At 40.4% G+C, this 19557-nt stretch overlaps 1 protein-coding gene across 1 annotated transcript in view; it reads left to right on the top strand.

Annotated features, from left to right (window-relative positions):
• The window catches only part of LRRC31 (leucine rich repeat containing 31), a 30864-nt gene extending 12179 nt beyond the window's left edge, over positions 1-18685 (top strand). The window contains exons 4-9 of the mRNA XM_016942283.4: positions 880-1047; positions 1252-1419; positions 2774-2941; positions 5961-6128; positions 9574-9741; positions 17543-18685. Coding sequence (XP_016797772.1) covers positions 880-1047; positions 1252-1419; positions 2774-2941; positions 5961-6128; positions 9574-9741; positions 17543-17874 — 1172 coding nt within the window. The 3' untranslated portion in view covers positions 17875-18685. The remainder of the gene's footprint in view (positions 1-879; positions 1048-1251; positions 1420-2773; positions 2942-5960; positions 6129-9573; positions 9742-17542) is intronic.
• The last annotated feature ends 872 nt before the right edge of the window (positions 18686-19557 follow it).

Here is a 19557-nt window from a genome sequence, read left to right as displayed (position 1 = left end):
GGTAGTAAAGAGGGTTCTAGATACAGGGGACTTGCCAGAATGCTTAATTGTTTGCACATTGAGAAAGTACATTTTCCATGTATGTGTCTACCCGCAAGGCAGTGAAAATCATTCCTAAGGACAGATCTGTCTGGTCACTTCTCCTTTTCTCTCCCAGCCTCCACTCTGCAGCCCTGGGAGCTTTCCAGTGTGTAATGGTTTCAGAAATGTTAGTTTTCATCCCTGTGTCACTGCACCCTCCTTTACCCCTTAAGGCAGCACGGCTGTTATAAGCTTCTAGTGCCTGATGCTCTATTATTAGTTTCTCTCTGTAGTGGTCAGTTCAGGTTGCATGTGATATTCCTCATATATATATATGTATATGTATATGTGTGTGTATATATATGTGTATATATATACATGTGTGTGTGTGTGTGTATATATATATATATAGGCATGTGATATTCTTGACATTGGAGAGAGCTTTACCTCTGTGGTGGCCAGTTATCTGCTTTGCCTCACTTCTATCCCTGGTCAAACTTCTCAGAAATGCTGATCCCAGAGAGAGGGGCTAAGGGAAAGCAGATGAACCACCACAAAAGCAGCTTCCTAAAACCACCCTACCAATAGGTGGATTTTTCTACAACAACAATTGTTTAGCTCATACGCATGGCTTCAGAATTTTGGAGGGATTAGAATGACTGTGCCTGTAAATCTAGAGAAGCACACCCTGCTATGAAGGAATTGGGTTCTTTCCTTCTCTCTGTTCCTCGGTGCCAAACAGGACAGTACCCTGGCCCAGTTTCCACACTCCATTAATCATGGTTGTGCTGATTCTGAAATGAATTCCCTGCTTTTCTGACTAGTGACCAACAGAATTTTCGGGCCATTTGTTAACAGGAGAAGCACTTGAGATGATTCCTGAACTTGAAGAGCTAAATTTGTCTTGGAACAGTAAAGTGGGAGGAAATTTGCCTCTGATCCTTCAGAAGTTCCAAAAAGGGAGCAAGATACAAATGATTGAGCTTGTGGATTGCTCCCTCACATCAGAAGATGGGACATTTCTGGGTAAGTGGAATTTCAAGAGAAAAAAAAAGTGAAGATGCCCACTGGATAGCTTGGGAATCTAAGTTTGCTGTGTTTTGTCTTATTCTGAATTTAAAGAAGGGTATGTAGGAGGGGAGTGGAGTTTTACGTCACTATATCCCCAGGTGATGTAAAACTCCACTCCCCTCCTACCTACCCTTCTTATTTGGATTTCTTTCCTTCTAGGTCAACTGCTACCTATGCTGCAAAGTCTCGAAGTACTTGATCTTTCCATCAACAGAGACATTGTTGGCAGTCTGAACAGTATTGCTCAGGGATTAAAAAGCACCTCAAATCTGAAAGTACTGAAGTTACATTCATGTGGATTATCACAAAAGAGTGTCAAAATATTGGGTGAGTTAACAATGGCTGGATTTAAGATTACATGTATAATTATATATGATATACATATAAATATATATATTGAAAAGTTACTAGGAAATATAGCAAAATATAAACAGTGGTTGTGCTGGGGAATAAGATTATGGGTAATTGAAATCTCCTTTAGGCTGGGCACAGTGGCTTACATCTGCAATCCCAGCACTTTGGGAGGCTGAGGCAGGCGGATCACTTGAGATCAGGAGTTTGAGACCAGCTGGCCAACATGGTGAAACCCCACCTCTACTAAAAATACAAAAATTAGTTGGGCGTGGTGGCACGTGCGCCTGTAATCCCAGCTACTTGGGAGGCTGAGGCAGGAGAAATCGCTTGAACTCAGGAGGTGAGGTTGCAGTGAGCCGATGTGGGTGACAGAAGGGACTCCATCTCAAAAATATATACATATTTTATATTTTATTTATTTTCTAAATATTTTACAGAGAACATACACTTTCATGATTATAAAAATAAGCCTTTAATATGACTGACTCTGAAAAGGCCAGCATATTTTAGGTTAAGATAAACACTGGGAAAAATAAAGTTTCTTTGCTGCTAGAACTACTAGGTTTTCTCTTTTGAAAGTGTCAGCATTATTTTTTGCTCAGTAGTAGGAAGGAATCGGTACTGATAAAAAGAACGGCTTTGATGGCGTCCACAGTTAAAACTTACTCCCCTGTATATAGTATCCATATTAACGGACAATAGGAAATGATATTGTGTTTCCCCTTCAACTTACGGAACCTGTAATATTCACTGGCAGCTTGAATAAGTCTAAAAATCTACATAAACTCCAATGCTCAAGTGTAATAGGAGAGGATGCTCAAGTGTAGTTGCAGGATTCATGTCAAAACCTTTGGCAATGTATGCAGATCTTAGGAAGCGGGTGTGTGAAATCATGGTCGGGTTCACAGAGGGCCAGATGGTAGGAAGTCTACACTTATTCCTCCTTTTGTCTTTTGTGAACACAGTGTGTTCCCTCAGCCTCCCTTACTGCACCATGGCCCCACCCCTGTTCCACACCTTCTTACCACCTTGCAATATGTCAGAATGGTAGCAGAGATGGGGTTTCACCATCTTGGCCAGGCTGGTCTTGAACTCCTGACCCTGTGATTCACCCTCTCAGCCTCCCAAAGTCCTAGGATTACAGATGGGAGTCATCACGCCCAGCCCGGTTTTTCTTTTTTTAAGAGATGGATCTCAGTATGCTGCCCAAGCTGGACTCGAACTCCGGGGCTCAAGCAATCCTCCTGCCTTGGTCTCCCTAGCAGCTGGGACTATAGGTACACCACTGTGTCCAGCTACCAGAATGGGATTCTGACTTTCTTTGTAGATGCTGCTTTTAGGTATTTGGGTGAGCTGAGGAAATTAGATCTTTCCTGCAATAAGGATCTAGGTGGAGGTTTTGAAGACTCGCCGGCTCAGTTGGTCATGCTAAAGCATCTACAAGTCCTAGATCTTCACCAGTGCTCACTAACAGCAGATGACGTGATGTCACTGAGTAAGTATATATTGCAGAGCAAAGGAAAGACTTTTGGAATCTTGGCCTATATTTGGAAACTTGGAAATTTTAATATGTACACTTAAATTTACTTCTTTTGAAGTTATTGGAAAGATCAATTCATAAAAGTTCTGTGAGTGCCCCAATGTAGTACTTGGCATGTATTAAACGCCCAGTAAATGTTAGTGAATCTCAGTTCCACCCATACATGTCTGCAAATGATAGATTTGGCACTTAGGGAAAATTTTGAATTTATGTTGCTGTTTAGAAATAAATCTCTTAGTGTCACAAAGTTGATTACAAACAGGTTACATACCTGTAACCAAACGTCAACACAAAGGGTATCGAGGCTTTCTGAATAACAAGTGAAGTGAAACCACTCAGATACAAATGAAGTTACAGAAAAAGAGTCAGCAGGGTGGCGCGTGATGGCTGTACGTTACTGCTTCGGGCAACTACACTTATTTTCCTACTGCAAACATAGTTCTGTAATTACAACATGTAATATATAAATGCAATTTCCCATAACAGAGCAAGCGTAGCCTTGAGATTAAGGGTTTTATCCCACCTGTGGCCACAATAAGCCTTCAATGTACATCCAGCATCTGACCATGGCTCACCATCTAGACCTCCACTACCCTGGTCCAGGCCACGGTTATCTCATGCTTAGATTATTGCAAAAGCCCAAATGGTCTCCCTGTCCTCTAACACTCTGACTTCATTAACTCCCCCTCCTCCTCACAGACTCCACCCTGGCCACTGCCCTCGCTGATTCTCAGACATGCCAGGCATGCTCTGGCCTTGGGCCCTTTGCCCATGCTCTCTCTCCCCAGGTCATGGGCAATTCCAGGCTAGAGGTGTCTCGTTTGGCATCTCCCCACTGCTCAAGCACAGGCACCTGCACATGGTTGGCACCAAGTAAATGCAATGTTGAATATGTGAATGAATGAATGAATGAGTGTACAATGAGAATAAAAGTAAGTTTCTGGTTGTTTATAGTACAATTTGGGGAGGAAGACCGTAAAATATGTTTCTAGGTCTAATACATCTATCTTTTTAAACTTGCTAAATTATCTTTCAGACTCTTATCTCTCAATTTGGGAAAATGGGAAGAATTCAAGACTTTCATGAAGATTTAAAAATGACAAAATAATCCCTTTTTGAGCTTTGCGTGAAGCATTATGGGTTCCTAACATCCCCTTTACTTATCATAGCCTGAGCGTCATACCTAGGAAGACATTCAGAGTTATTAGCCCACCAGATTCCCTTGGTACAACTAAATAACATGAATACTACATCTCATTTTGCTCCTCAGTGCTGGAGAACCTCAATTGTTCCCACTAGTATAACGGAGGACTAAGCTTTCCTTACCTAGGTTCACAGCCACTGACATGGGTGAATGGCCCTGGAAAACTAATAATTATTTGATAACTGTAATGAATTGCATTGCTTTCCTTCTGCTTAATTCTGAAAAGATGGAAATGAAAATACATCCTGCTTTATACTTTACGCTGTTAAATAATTGAACATTCTTTTATCCGATCATTGTAAATTGCTCCAAAGAAATGGAATTATAGATCCTTTAAGCAATAACTACTGATGAATCCTCTAATGGTGTGGGGCACCGTGCCAGGGGCTACAGAAAATCCCAACTCTCAGGGAGCTTCGGTATGGCAAGGGCAGGAGTAAACCGATGCATACCCAAACTACATGGTGAAATACAAAGTGCTGAGGGGGTTGGAAGAGGGAGAAATAGTTACACCTGTTGACTTTACAAGTGCCCATCTATCTGCCTTCCCTGCCTTTCCCCTTTCTTTCCCCTGACCTCTCTCCCTCCTCCCACAAACATTTGTACCTCTGATGTTTCAGGTACTGATTCCCATTCTGGGAGTGAGATAGTTCCTATAACACAGAGCTTGCCTTTAGTGAGGGAAGACAGAAAACAAATATATCAACAAGAAAATATCACATAATGCTGGGTGCTGTGAAAATAAAATATGGTGATGTGATAGTGACCAAGGGGTTACTTTGGTGTGGGTGACCCTGGAAGGCTTCAAGGAGGTAAGCCAGCTTTGTAGAGATCCAGCATACTGCATTTTCTGCCTTGGTAATAGTTGGAGCAAAGGCCAGAAAAGTAGCCAAAAGACAGCGAACGAGGGTAATTCCTAGCTGGGCCCCTCAGGACCCAGTGCCGTTACCAATAGGTGTCTGTTCTGATGGCTTGTTTTCATTGCCTTACTGGTACTTACATTCTGAGAAAAGAATTATAATTTCAAACATTAATTGAGCAGTTAGTATGTGCCAGGCACTATACCAAGCACTTTACCTTTACCAAGTCATTTTACCTACCCAATGACCACGTGAAATAGAGAAGGCTAAGAGTTTTTTTTTTTTTTATTTTTTGAGATGGAGTCTCACTCTGTCGCTCGGGCTGGAGTGCAGTGGCGCAATCTCGGCTCACTGCAAGCTCCGCCTCCCGGGTTCACGCCATTCTCCTGCCTCAGCCTCCCGAGTAGCTGGGACTACAGGCGCCTACCACCACGCCCGGCTAATTTTTTTTTTTTTTTTTTTAGTAGAGACGGAGTTTCACCGTGTTAGCCAGGATGGTCTCGATCTCCTGACCTCGTGATCCACCCGCCTCAGCCTCCCAAAGTGCTGGGATTACAGGCAGTGAGCCACTGTGCCCTGCCGAGAGGGCTAAGAGTATTAGAGTTGAGAAGGCTAAGGTTCAGAGACGTTAATTAACTTGTCCAAAATCACACAGTTCTTTAGTAGCAGATCCAAGATCTAGTTCTCTGTCTCCACAGCCTTTGCTCTTCTAGCCTGAAAAGGGGCTTGGAAGTAAGAAAGCCCAAGCAGCATGCTGGGAAGAGGCTGGTTTGGGGTATATAAGGGAGGGAGGGCCGGGGTGGGGAGAGCTGTATTGACTGACAGATTAAACAGATTGTGGGAACCAAACACCCAGAAGACTCCCTGTGAGATGGTGCCTAAAACATGTCACTGTTGATATTTTTAACAGCCCAGGTCATTCCTTTACTTTCAAATCTTCAAGAATTGGATTTATCAGCCAACAAAAAGATGGGCAGTTCTTCTGAAAACTTACTCAGCAGGCTCCGATTTTTACCAGCATTGAAGTCATTAGTTATCAACAACTGTGCTTTGGAGAGTGAGACTTTTACAGCTCTTGGTAAGAGATTTCCCAGATCCCTGCAGGAACCATGCAATAATGTGCGAGGGAGACTTCTTTTTCCCTGCATTTCATTCCAAGGCTCAGCCAGTTTGCGAAGTACTAATTTGTCTTCTTTTCAGGACATATGCCTTCTTAAAAGTGACCTTCTGAAAGTCCATAAAAATGATTCTAGTATGTGGAGGGTTTTTTGTTGTTGTTGTTGTTTGTATTTTGAGACAGATTGTCACCCAGACTGGAGTGCAGTGGCGTGACCTTGGCTCACTGCAACCTCCGCTTCCCAGGTTTAAGTGATTCTCCTGCCTCCTGAGTAGCTGGGATCACAGGTGCACGTCACCACATCTGACTAATTTTTGTATTTTTAGTAGAGACAGGGTTTCACCATGTTGTCGAGCCTGGTCTCAAACTCCTGACTTCAAGTGATCCACCCTCCTGGGCCTCCCAAAGTGCTGGGGTTATAGGTGTGAGCCACCGTGCCTGGCCATGGTATGTGCAGATTTAACATTTAAAATTTAATGTGTGTATAACCAACCTGGGATGACCATATCCATGGTAACTTGTAATTTTGTGGAGGTGTCAATATGAGTTGGGATTGCTATGGATCTGATGGGAAAGTGAGCCATTTACTAGAGTGTGAGCCTAGGTAACTGCCAAGCAATCACTCCGAACAGGATTTATGTGCTGTCTCAGGAATCTGGGTATGCCTTAAGGTCACAGATATACCCCAGCCTACATCAGGAACCTACTGAATCTGAAAGTTCTGCCCATTTGGTGACAAGTTTAGTGTCAGCAAGTAAAGGGAGGTGGTGTTGGGGACCCCAGCACTGTGTGCACAAACTACTGTTTCCCTGGGTGATCGATTTGGAAAAGTGCTACCAAGTCTCTTTGTTTCAAAATATCTCCTCTTACTTGCTGACACTGTACTTGTCACCAAGTGGGCAGAACTTAACAACTGACATTTATTGAGCATATCCTATGTGCCAGGCCCCTTTCCAAGAACTTTACATGCATTCACCAATTTAACTCTTATAACTGTATAAGGCATGTGCCATTGTTCCATTTTATATTTTGCAGACAAGGAAACTGAAGCACAGAGATGTTAAGTACATGAGGTAACCCAAGGTCATAAGAGCCAGAGGCAGGATTTGATTTCAGAAAGTCTAATTCCAGATGTTTTGGGTACAGAAAATGTACCATACTCTTCCCCACAGAATAACTGTAATCAGTTTTAGGGAGCTCACAGGCACCCCTTCAAGCATACCTAGACTTGTCTGGTGGGTCCATGGGCCCTAGAACAGCAGGGCTGAAGGCTACATATCCTGGGACTTTTCCCCATCCAGACATGTGGACAATGGGATGAATGATGCTGAAGGAGTGCTGGGAGTAGGACATGGTGAGGACCAAGTCTATGCGAGCTGAGCAAAATACTCGAGCTGAGCAAAATACTCAGGCTGAGCCAAATACTCAGGCCGAAAAGGAGGGCAAGAATGCCCTAAATATAGAGTTCTTCAAATTTGGGAGTAAATAATATGCATTTATTTTTATTAATGTATAATAATAATTACTCATTTTTATGAATTTAATGCATTTATTTCATTAATAATAGCCCTTGTCTGGTGGACAGTACAATTCATTTTTAAGGAAGTGCCAACTGATAAAAAACACTGGTGAGAGGGTTGGAGAGAAGGACTCTGTCTTTAGCATTATCCAGGAAGCACCCAAATCCAGCAACTCCAATCACGTGTATGGGGGCAAAAAAGAGTTAACGTAGCAGGCCTGATGCTGCTATCCCTGTAAAGGCCTGCTATCAACCAGTAAGGCTGGCCCTTAGCTAATATCCCAGAACTTGGAGTCTGGGGGTGTTCATACCATTTCCTAACTGAGAGGGGTGGTTTACTGTGCCTAACCTGTTTTCACAGACAACATGGTTTATGCTGAACATGAGCTTTTCTTTTGTGAGGATGGAATTTTGGTGTATGCTGAGTGGAGGGTAGCTAGATGACTAACCCCCAGTAGAGAACCGTGGACTTGGGTCAGGCACAGTGGCTCACACCTGTAATCCCAGTACTTTGGGAGGGTCTTGCTCTGCTGCCCAGGCTGGAGTGCAGTGGCACTATCATGGCTCACTGTAGCCTTGACCTCCTGGGATCAAGTGATCATGCCATCTCAGCCTCCTCAGTAGCTTCTGGGTCTATAGGAACATGCCACCACACCTGGCCAATTTTCGTATTTTTGGTAGAGATGGAGTTTTACCATGTTGCCCATTCTGGGAAAATATTTTTTTTTTAAAGGAATTGCAGCCATTAGAAGGCACAGCTGTTTCTAATTCTAGCTGCACAATCAATGAATCATGATCAACTAGGTATCACACTAAATTATATCATCTGACATAAGTCTACCATTCAATTTGAATTAAGTAAATGAAGCAAATATATATTTCCCTACATCACTTTTAGAAGAAAAAGTTCCATTTCTCCTTAATGTAGATCTCTGTAAGGATTTTCTTACTAGATATTATAAAAGAATATATATTTTCCCCTTGAACACATTATTTTCTAGAAGGAAGGCAGAATAGATTAAAGTGCAATTAACTTGGGAATAAGATATTCTGGTTAATTTTAACATTGGGGGCAACTGAGAATTAAGCAGAAAATCTTTTACTTTTCTTTAAAAATCTTTCCAAAATACATTAGTTACTTTCCTTGCCTGCAGTAATTGCGTGAAGTAAATACAAATAAGTTTTGGTATTTCAGACTCTGAGGGAGGCTTGCCCCCATCTGAATCTCAGCAGTGACTGTGCAGTGAAATATGTACCAACCAGGACACATTCTGGAAATCTTGACTAGCTGTCCAAGCACTTTGCCTCTTTCTCCTTCCTACATGTGAAGTGAAGGAAAGAAACCCCAGTTGGACAGTGAATTCCAATTTGTCAAGTTTTGCATTGCTAAAGTTTCCAATATTTCCCCAAATAAAAACAGACAACAGGCTGGGCGCGGTGGTTCACGCCTGTAATCCCAGTACTTCGGGAGGCCAAGGCTGGCGGATCCCGAGTCAGGAGATCGAGACCATCCTGGCCAACATGGTGAAACAGCGTCTCTATTAAAATACAAAAATAATTAGCTGGGTGTGGTGGCACGCACATGTAGCCCCAGCTGCTCGAGAGGCTGAGGCAGGGGAATCACTTGAACCCGGGAGGCGGAGGTTGCAGTGAGCCAAGATGGCGCCACTGCACTCCAGCCTGGTGACAGAGCAAGGCTCTGTCTCAAAACAAAAAACAGACAACATAAATTGAGGCCATAAATTTAAGGCAGAAGAAAATGGTCTCTACAACTTTCTCAACCCCAGTTATATTAATGAGTTGTCCTAGACCAGTTTCCTCAAATCCAAAGCCTATGATCTGTAGGAAATCCTAAATTACTGCTGTTCGTATCGTTATCACTTTTAGCTGAAGCCTCTGTTCACCTGTCTGCTCTGGAAGTATTCAACCTTTCTTGGAACAAGTGTGTTGGTGGCAACTTGAAGCTGCTTCTGGAAACACTAAAGCTTTCCATGTCTCTTCAAGTGCTGAGGCTGAGCAGCTGTTCCCTGGTGACAGAGGACGTGGCTCTCCTGGGTGTGTATCTACTTGTTCCCAAGCGGTCTTGGCAAACAGAGCAGTGGGTGCGGCCCCTGCAAAGCACCAGGTGGGGAGGTGGGGGAGGTACCAGACCTGGGGTGAAGCCCTCTGTGCAGATTCCCTTCTCCCCAACATCTGCCGAGAGGTCTAATTAAAATGAGCGAAGGCAATTCTAAAACCACATGACAGTGGAAGGCGTTTCCTAAAAGGATATGGATATAGATAGGTGGGGAGGTTCCTGAAAGGCAAACAGCTCTGTTCCACACCTCCGCGGTCCGTGAGTGTTCCCACTTCAGTCATCTACATCTCACCCATCCACATGGTTCCAGCACTATTGCTTAACTTTTCCTTTAAATTGACTCTTTAATTTAAATGCTTTTATTTAAACAGGAAACTGATTATCACTGTAACTGAAATACAGGTATCACTTCTCACAGATACTAGACTGCTGATGGCTTTGATTAGAGGCTCCTCTCTATTAGAAAAAGATGAGAGGGTTAAAGGCATACTGTAGTAACAATCTGACTCTTTTTCCATGTCAGTCTAGAAAGATGGAAAGATAATTGAATAAGGAATAACTTTTGCACTGTGGGATTGAGGCTACCCAAATATTCCCTAAAATCATTCTATGTGTCTGGGCACGGTGGCTCACGCCTGTAATCCCAACACTTTGGGAGGCCGAGGCTGGCGGATCACTTGAGGTCAGGAGTTCAAGACCAGTCTGACCAACATGGAGAAACCCCATCTCTACTAAAAATACAAAATTAGCAGGACATGGTGGCACATGCCTGTAATCCCAGCTACTCGGGAGGCTGAGGCAGGAGAATCGCTTGAACCTGGGCGGCCGAGGTTGCAGTGAGCTGAGATCGCGCCATTGCACTCCAGCCTGGGCAGCAGGAGCGAAACTCCTTCTCAAAAAACAAAACAAAACAAAATAAAAAACTCATTCTATGTTTCCACTTTCCCATTATAAAACAATGAATCAGAGAGTACTCTCTCTGGCTCCCATCTAGCCTTGTCCCCACACTCCAATCACTATTCAGCCAGAATTCCAAAGCAATGAGCGTGCCTCCCAATGAAGGGCCAGAACAGTCACTCCAGGTAGTTGTATCTGTGTTCTCAGTGTATATATTAGTCAGTTTTGCTATGACACGGCACATGGGCCTAAAAATCATGTGTTATGCAAGAATTATTCAGTAATAACCACAGGACTTACGGTTGGAAGCACCGCACTCAAACACTTCATCAGTGGCATATTTTAAAAAACAGAAGCTATGAAAAATAGCAATACAGTTTTACATATTAAATAGTTAAGAAATGAGCAAATATTACATTTTCCCGAGAAAGACCTGAAGTTTGTAGAAGTGGCCTGTCCACACTTCCATTGGTGGAAAGAGGGTGTGTGGAGAGATGAGGGTTGTTGTCCTCATGAGGTGTGTGCATGTCTGCATTTTCTTTCTTTTTTTTTTTTAGACAGAGTTTCACTCTGTCACCCAGGCTGGAATGGAGTAGCATGATCTTGGCTCACTGCAACCTCCCCCTGCCATGTTCAACAGATTCTCCTGCCTCAGCCTCCTGAGTAGCTGGGATTAGAGGCATGCCACCACGCCTGGCTAATTTTTGTATTTTTGGTAGAGACGGGGTTTCGCCCTGTTGGCCAGGCTGGTCTCGAACTCCTGACCTCAGGTGATCCACCCGCCTAGGCTTCCCAAAATGCTGGGATTACAGGCGTGAGCCACCATGCCCAGGCTGTTTATTTCTATATGCAGCTCAATTCAGCTGGGGACAGTTTTATATGTTCACCTAGTGTTTCCTGTGGACAAATTGTGTGCACAATGCAAACAAGAAATTTGCATTATGCTCAGATTGTTTCCTGACATTTCAATCTCATTGAAATAAACTTGTGTTTTCAAAACAAGTGTTATAGCAAAAATGATTGTAATTAGAAGATGGGGACAAAACATTGTGATTTTAATTCGCATTTCCCTAATGACCAATGATGTCAAATATCTTTTTATGTGTGTATTTTCATTTCTTAGCTCCTTTGGTGAAATGTCTGTTCTAAATCTTTGGCCTGATTTTAAAAATTGGATTGTTTGTTTTCTTATCGATGAGTTTGGAGAGTTTTTTAGATTTTTCTGAATACAAGTAAGTCCTTTATCAGAAATATAATTTGCTATTATTTTCTCTGGGTCTGTCCCACTGGCTTTTTCATTCTCTTGATAGTGTTTTTTTGCAGATCAAAGCTTTCAGTTTTGATAAAGATTTATCAATTTGTTAATTTGATGAATAGAGTTTTTTTGTATTGCGTCTTAGAGCGTTTTGCAAATCTAAGTTCTCAAAGAATTTTTCCATATTTTTGTCTTAAAGCTTTGTATTTGCCTTTTATATTTTGACCTATTACCTATTTTGAGTTAATTTTTATACAAGGTATGAGGTATGGGTAGAGGTTAATGTTTTTGCATATTACTGTCCAATTATTTGAGTGCCATTAACTGAAAAGACTATCCATTCTCCATTGATTTGCCTTTATATTTTTGTGAAAAATCAATTGGCCATATTTGTGATGGCCTACTTCTGGTCTCTCAGTTCTGTTCTATTGATCTCTGTGTCTCTTATTTTACCAATATCACGCTGTCTTGATTGCTGAAACTTTATAGTAAGTCTTGAAATGAAGTAGTATAAGTATTCTTTGTTTCTTTTTCAAAATTGTTTTGGTTATTCTAGTTACTTAGCATTTCCATTTAAAGCTAGCATCAGATTGTCAATATCTATTTTAAAAATCCATCTGGAAATTTTATTGGGATTACATTGAATTTATAGATCAATTCAGGGAGAAATGACATCTTAACAATATTGAGTATTCCAATCCATGAACACAGTCTATCTCTGTATTTAAGTACTCTTTGATTTCTTTCACTGGTGTTTTCTAGTTTTTATATTTTGTTAAATTTATATCTGAGTGTTTAATTTTTGTTCTCTTATAAAAGATACTGTTTAATTTTAGATTCCCAATGTTACGTGGATATATAATTGATTTTTGTATATTGACATTTTACTGCAAACTTGCTAAACTCATCTGTTAGCTGTAGGATATTTTTGGTAGATTCTGTAGGATTTTCTATATAGATAATCATATCATCTATGATTAGAGACAGGTTTTTTTTTTTTTTTTTTTTTTTGAGATGGAGTCTCATTCTGTCACCAGGCTGGAGTGCAGTGGCATGATCTCGGCTCACCACAACTTCCGACTCCTGGGTTCAAGCGATTCTCCTGCCTCAGCCTGCTGAGTAGCTGGGACTACAGGCATGTGCCACCACTCCCAGCTAGTTTTTGTATTTTTAATACAGACGGGGTTTCACCATGTTGGTCAGGATAGTCTCGATCTCCTGACCTCGTGATCTGCCTGCCTCAGCCTCCCAAAGTGCTGGGATTACAGGCGTGAGCCACTGTGCCCAGCCTAGAGACAGATTTATTTCTTTATCTCTGTGTATCTTTTCTTTCTTTTTCTTGGTTATTTAGCTGGCTAGATTTCCAATAGATGTTGAATGAGATGAGAGCATTCTTGCCTTGCTTCCAGTCTTAGTCCCCTAAGCTAAGGGGGAAAGCATTCCATTTTTCACCATTAAGTATGATGTTAGCTATAGGTTTTTTTGTAGCTACCCTTTATCAGGTTAAGGAATCCTAATTTGCTAAGAGTTCTTATAACAAATTTTGTCAAATTATATTTTTCTGCATCTATTGAGATGAGCATTTAAAAAACTTTATAGTTCATTAATATTCATAATAATAATGAATGATAATAATTAATAATATTAACTGATTTTTTAATGTTAAATCAGCCTGGTCATGGTCATTATGTATTATCTTATTTATATAGCGTTGGATGTTATTTGCTAATATTCTGTTGAGGATATTTGTGCCTATGTTCACAAGGGGATAATAGTCTACTGGTTTTCTTATAATGTCTTTGTCTGGCTTTGTTATGAGGGTATAGGTAGCCTCATACAATGAGTTGGAAAGTGTTCCTTCCTCTTTTATTTTCCAGAAAGATTGTGTAAAATTGGTATTATTTATTGCTCAACTGTTTCACAGAATTCACCACTGAAGCCATCTAAACTTGGAATTTTCTTTGTGGGATATTTTAAATTACGAATTCAATTTAAAAAATAGAGATAGAAAAAAAATAGAGCTAGGACTATTCCAGTTGTCTATTTCTTCTTAAGCAAGTTCTGATAGTGTCTTTTAAGAAATTGGCCCATTTCATCTAGGTTGTTGAATTTATGGAAATAAAGCTGTTTCCTTGTTATCCTTTTACTGCCCATAGTGATACCACCTGTCTCATTCCTGATATTGATAATTTGTGTTTCTATCTCTTTATTCTTGGCTAGTCTGACCAAAGGTATTAGTTTTCTGTTGCTGTGTAACATGTTAATTTGTGGATTAAAACAATATCCATGTATTTGTTCACAGTTCTTTTTAAAAGCTTATATAAATGTGAGGGGCACCAGTGCAGTTTTGTTCCATGCGTATATTGTAGTGGTGAAGTCTGGGGTGCTGATGTAACCATCACCCAAATGAATAATGCATCATTAAGTAATTTCTCATCCCTCACCCGGCTCACAGTTCTGTAGGTAAGAAGTCTGACACAGCTTGTGTCGGTTCTCTGTGTAGGGTATTACAACACTAAAATCGAGGTGTCAGCCTGGCTGAGTTCTCATCTGAAGGCTCTAGGAATAAATCCACTTTCAAGCTCATTCTTGTTGACAGAGTCGAGGACCTTGCAGCTTTAGGACTGAGGGTCCCGTTTTCTTGCTAGCTCTCAGCTGGGGGCTGCTGTCAGCTACTAGAGGCCAGCCACATTCCTTGATACATGGCCCCTCATTTTCAAGACAGGAGTGGATTGTCCGTGCCTCTCACACTTTAAATCTCTCTGACTTCTGTGACTTCCTTCCTCTTCTGCCAGCAGTAGGAGGAAATTCTCTCTGCTTTTAAAGGGCTCATGTGATTAGGTTGACTCCATACGGATAATCTCCCTTTCTTAAAGTCAGGTGTGCCATATAGCCTAAGCTAATTCTGGGAGCAAAATCTACCACATTCAGTCCTGGGGATACAATGGAAATCTTAAGGTGGCTATTTAGAATTCTGACTACTGCAAGGGGTTTATTGATGTTGTGAGTCTTCTAAAAAATAAGCTTTTTATTTTTATTTATTTATTTCTCTGAATTAGACACCATTAAATATATTTAAGTTATTTTATTTAATGTTTATAATTAAAATTTGCTTCTTCATTTTGGTCTTTTTTATTTTTGTCTGCATCAAATTTTATTCACCATGTCTTCAGCCATTGTATATTTTTTCTTAATTTTTACTGACAGTTTTTTTCTCAGGTCAAATTTATACTTTTACATTTTATCAGGGTACATTTTCCTTCTTTGAATTTTTACTCAATAACAAGTATTACAGGCCAGGCATGGTGGCTCACGCCTGTAATCCCAGCACTTTGAGAGGACAAGGCAGGTGGATCACCTGAGGTCAGGAGTTCGAGACCAGCCTGGCCAACATGGTGAAACCCTGTCTCTACTAAAAGTACAAAAATTAGCTGAGCATGGTGGCAGGTGCCTGTAATCCCAGCTACTTGAGAGGCTGAGGCAGGAGGATCACTTGAACCCAGGAGATGGAGGTTGCAGTGAGCTGAGATTGCGCCATTGCACTCCAGCCTGGGCAAGAGAGCAGACTCCATCTCAAAAAAACAAAAACAACAACAGCAACAAAAAACAAGTATTACTATATGTGGTTTTAGCAATTGTCACTTTTATATTTTTTCTAATAGAAACATTAAAAATTTGTTAATCACTAGCTTGTATACATTTTAAAAATAATGGCATTTATTTTTTCATACAGTAAACTATAAAGAGTATACCCATGGCCTACATTTCCCTTACCTAGATTTTTTTAAATGTAATAAATCTAAAATAATAAAATATAATAAAATAGGGTGCTCACGTTATAAAATCCAAACAAAAAATAAATTTATTTATTTATGTATTTTATTTTATTTTTTTCTGAGAGGGAGTCTTGCTCTGTCACCCAGGCTAGAGTGCAGTGGCATGATCTTGGTTCACTGCAACCTCCACCTCCTGGGTTCAAGCGATTCTCCTACCTCAGCCTCCCGAGTAGCTGGGATTACAGGTGCCCGCCACCATGCCCAGCTCATTTTTGCATTTTTAGTAGAGACGGGGTTTCACTATCTTGGCCAGGCTGGTCTCGAACTCCTGACCTGGTGATCCACTCACCTCAGCCTCCCAAAGTGCTAGTATTACAGGTGTGAGCCACCACACCCAGCCTAAAATGTGTTTTTAAAAAACAAAAAAGTAGAAGAAAGGGGACTAGATGAGGCAAGATTGATGTAATGAAGATAATGTTGAAGTTGAATGATGGGTACATGGTGGTCCACTTTCTCCTATTCCCTCTACTTTCTGTGTTTGAAAATTTTCATAATACAACATTTTTTAAAAGAGAAAAAGCGTGCACATTGTCTTTAACAGTTAGGTCTTGAGAATATTATGATTAATGTTGCGAGACAGGAAGGGAGACACACACTGACATGAACACCTAGAGACAGAGTGCAGCTGTTGTGTGCACGGGTGGCTGAGCTCTCAAATTCACTGTGGAATCAAACTGTTGGCAAGTGAAAGTGATGGAGTTGGAGCATCCTCCTTGATCTGAAAGCCATGTGTGTGAGGAAAGACTGAAAGACCAGGGCATGTTCAGTCCTAGAGGGATAAAGTTTGAGGGAGACCTGCCTGTTGTCCAACACTGCAGGGCTGACATGAGGAAGAAGGAGCTGAATGTTACAGCTGACTGATGGGGGCACTGGGTGAAAGACACCAGAAGATAGACAGGGGCCCTGTGGGAGGGCTTCCTCCCGCTAGGAGCTGCTCCATAATGCTGGGGCAAACTTGAAAGAACAGTTCAGCCAGAATTGTGGTGGTCATGAGTAGAGAGGCTGTGAAAAGGATTTCTCTCTGATTATTGATTAGGAGGTTGGATAAGGAGACTTCCAAGATCCCTTGCAACACTGAGATTCTATACAAGTCACCTGATCTCTGCAATCCATTCCTGGGTTTGGTTGAAAAGGGAAGCATGTCCCATTTTCCCTGGTTATCTCTCCTGCCTCCTCTTACAGAAGTCTTTATTTCATCATTAACTTATTTATTTTCTGATCAAATAGCTCAGATTGTACATTAGTCATCATTTTTAAGTGCCATTGTAGGTAGTACTGATATGTTCTATTCAAAAGGAAAACTGTCACGTGTATTGGGGTCTGTAAGGTGAATTGGAAATTATCCAGGTATGTTCTGCATATGGAAAGTGCTCATTTAAATAATTGCTGGATGAAGAAGTACTGAATGAATGAAAATGAACAATTAAAGCAGCAAGACGATTATTTACAAATGGTCCTTAGTTAAAGCCAATGAGCCATCACTCTTTACATTTAATTAGAGAAAATCTGTAGGAAGAGCTGGGACTTCAGTGGAACAGAGAGCAGGAACTTGACAAAAAAAAATTATTGGGTTGGGATTTGGAAAAAGAAATAAAAAAGCTGTAGATGGGATGTACAGAGAGGAAATCTGTTACTGATTTCAGATGTCCTGAATAAAGCTGCTAATAACAAATCATTACTAATTACTAATCTTGTCATTACTATTCCTGGAGATAGTGTTATGGGAAATGGGAATAGCCATGGCAGACAGTATTCTTGTATGTTAGCATTTAGAGTGATTTTGTTTTCCAGCATCGGTCATACAGACGGGTCATCTGGCCAAACTGCAAAAGCTGGACCTGAGCTACAATGACAGCATCTGTGATGCGGGGTGGACCACGTTCTGCCAAAACGTGCGGTTCCTCAAAGAGCTAATCGAGCTGGATATTAGCCTTCGACCATCAAATTTTCGAGATTGTGGACAATGGTTTAGACACTTGTTATATGCTGTGACCAAGCTTCCTCAGATCACTGAGATAGGAATGAAAAGATGGATTCTCCCAGCTTCACAGGAGGAAGAACTAGAATGCTTTGACCAAGATAAAAAAAGAAGCATTCACTTTGACCATGGTGGGTTTCAGTAAACTGACTTCCCATGTCCTACTAAGCTACAAACCATTCTCCAAAGGAAAAGAACATGAACGAATTCCAGAGTCATGAACTGAATTTCAACTTCTGGGCCGTTTAGTGGGACTTATATTACAAGAGCTTTGTAAATATATATATATATATCACATATATATGTAATATACATATATACACATATATAATATACATATATATAATACACATATATATGTAAATATATATATAATATCTAATATGAGCATGCCATTATTCTCTGTCTTATGAAACAAAAATGGCATTTTTCAATGGATTTGTTTTGGATATATAATTAGTTCATTTGCTGTTTAGAAGCCTTGCCAAAAGTATTTAGATTTTGGTACTGCAACTGCTTTTCTCTTGCCCAGAAATGTTTTGCCTCTTCTTTTCCTACAAGTTAAATGTTCTAAATATAAAGGGGTATGTGTGTGTGTGTGTAATTCTAATGTGAAAGGCACTAGCTGTCTAATAATTTCATGTATCATTACTATTACTATATGTATCTTAATGTAGTCTATGTAGGTTTTTATCAGAAAGTGTACCTTTCTATGGTTTATTATTTTATATTCTGGTGCCTTTTATCTCAGATATAAACCATGAACAGTAATGATAGTCACTGACATATAAATCTTAGTAAAAAGTGATTAAAAATCTAAAACTCAGTATGAAAAACACATCTTATTAGAATAAATTAAAACCTTTTATTGTTTAAAAAATTGTTAACATATTGCCTCCAGGCATTTCTTTGAAATGGAATTTGCTTCATAAAACTAATTTAATTCGTTAATGACAGTTTTGTGTTGCTCTAAACTATTTTTGAAATTTTTGATTTTCTTTTGCTAGAGCATGAAAGTCATTGCATGGCAGAGATGTTTGTCTACACATTTCTATTCTGACAAGCTCTAGTCAAATTATGTTTTGCTTTCTTCTACTACACTAATAATTGTATTGCAATCACTGCCTGAAAGACATGCAAATGTAAAATCAACACTACTCCAAATTAAAAGGTTTTCAGGATGAGGAGGTTTTGAATGATGTAAAGGGGATATTTTGGGTTACATGATATAAAAGAATACCATGAATATCATGAGCATTCCCATGCATTCCATGAGTATCTATGCATATGCAAAAACCTATGCATGAATGTTCATAGCAGCTTTGTTCACAGTAGCAAAAAAACTGGAAACAATGAGTAAAAGGTTAAACAAACTGTGGGACTATGGAATATTCCTCAGCAACAGAAAGGAACAAACCACTGATACATGCCCCCAGTTCGATAGACTTCAGGTGGATTAGGCTGAATAAAAAAGCCAATCCCAGTTACAAACTGTGTGTTTCCATTTATGTGACATTCCTAAAATGACACAATTATGGATCTGGAGAACAAGTTAGGCATTGGGAGAGGAGTAGGCAGTAGGTATGGCTACAGAGGAATAGCACAAGGGAAACTTGTGGCAATGGAACAATTCTATGTCTTGACTGTGATGGTGGCTGCACGAAACTATATGTGACAAAATTGCATAGGATTACACAAACACACACACACAAATGAGTGCACTGTTGATTGTACCAATGTAAATCTTCTGGTTTTGTTATTGTGCTATAGTTATAAAAGAGGTCAGCGGTGAGGGAGGCTGAGTAGTGCATGGACCTACCTAAACATT

This window comes from Pan troglodytes, chromosome 2 (genome assembly GCF_028858775.2).
Source record: "Pan troglodytes isolate AG18354 chromosome 2, NHGRI_mPanTro3-v2.0_pri, whole genome shotgun sequence".
Taxonomy (NCBI): domain Eukaryota; kingdom Metazoa; phylum Chordata; class Mammalia; order Primates; family Hominidae; genus Pan; species Pan troglodytes.
Note: the sequence above shows the minus strand (reverse complement) of the source record. Positions and strands in the feature narration are given on the sequence as shown.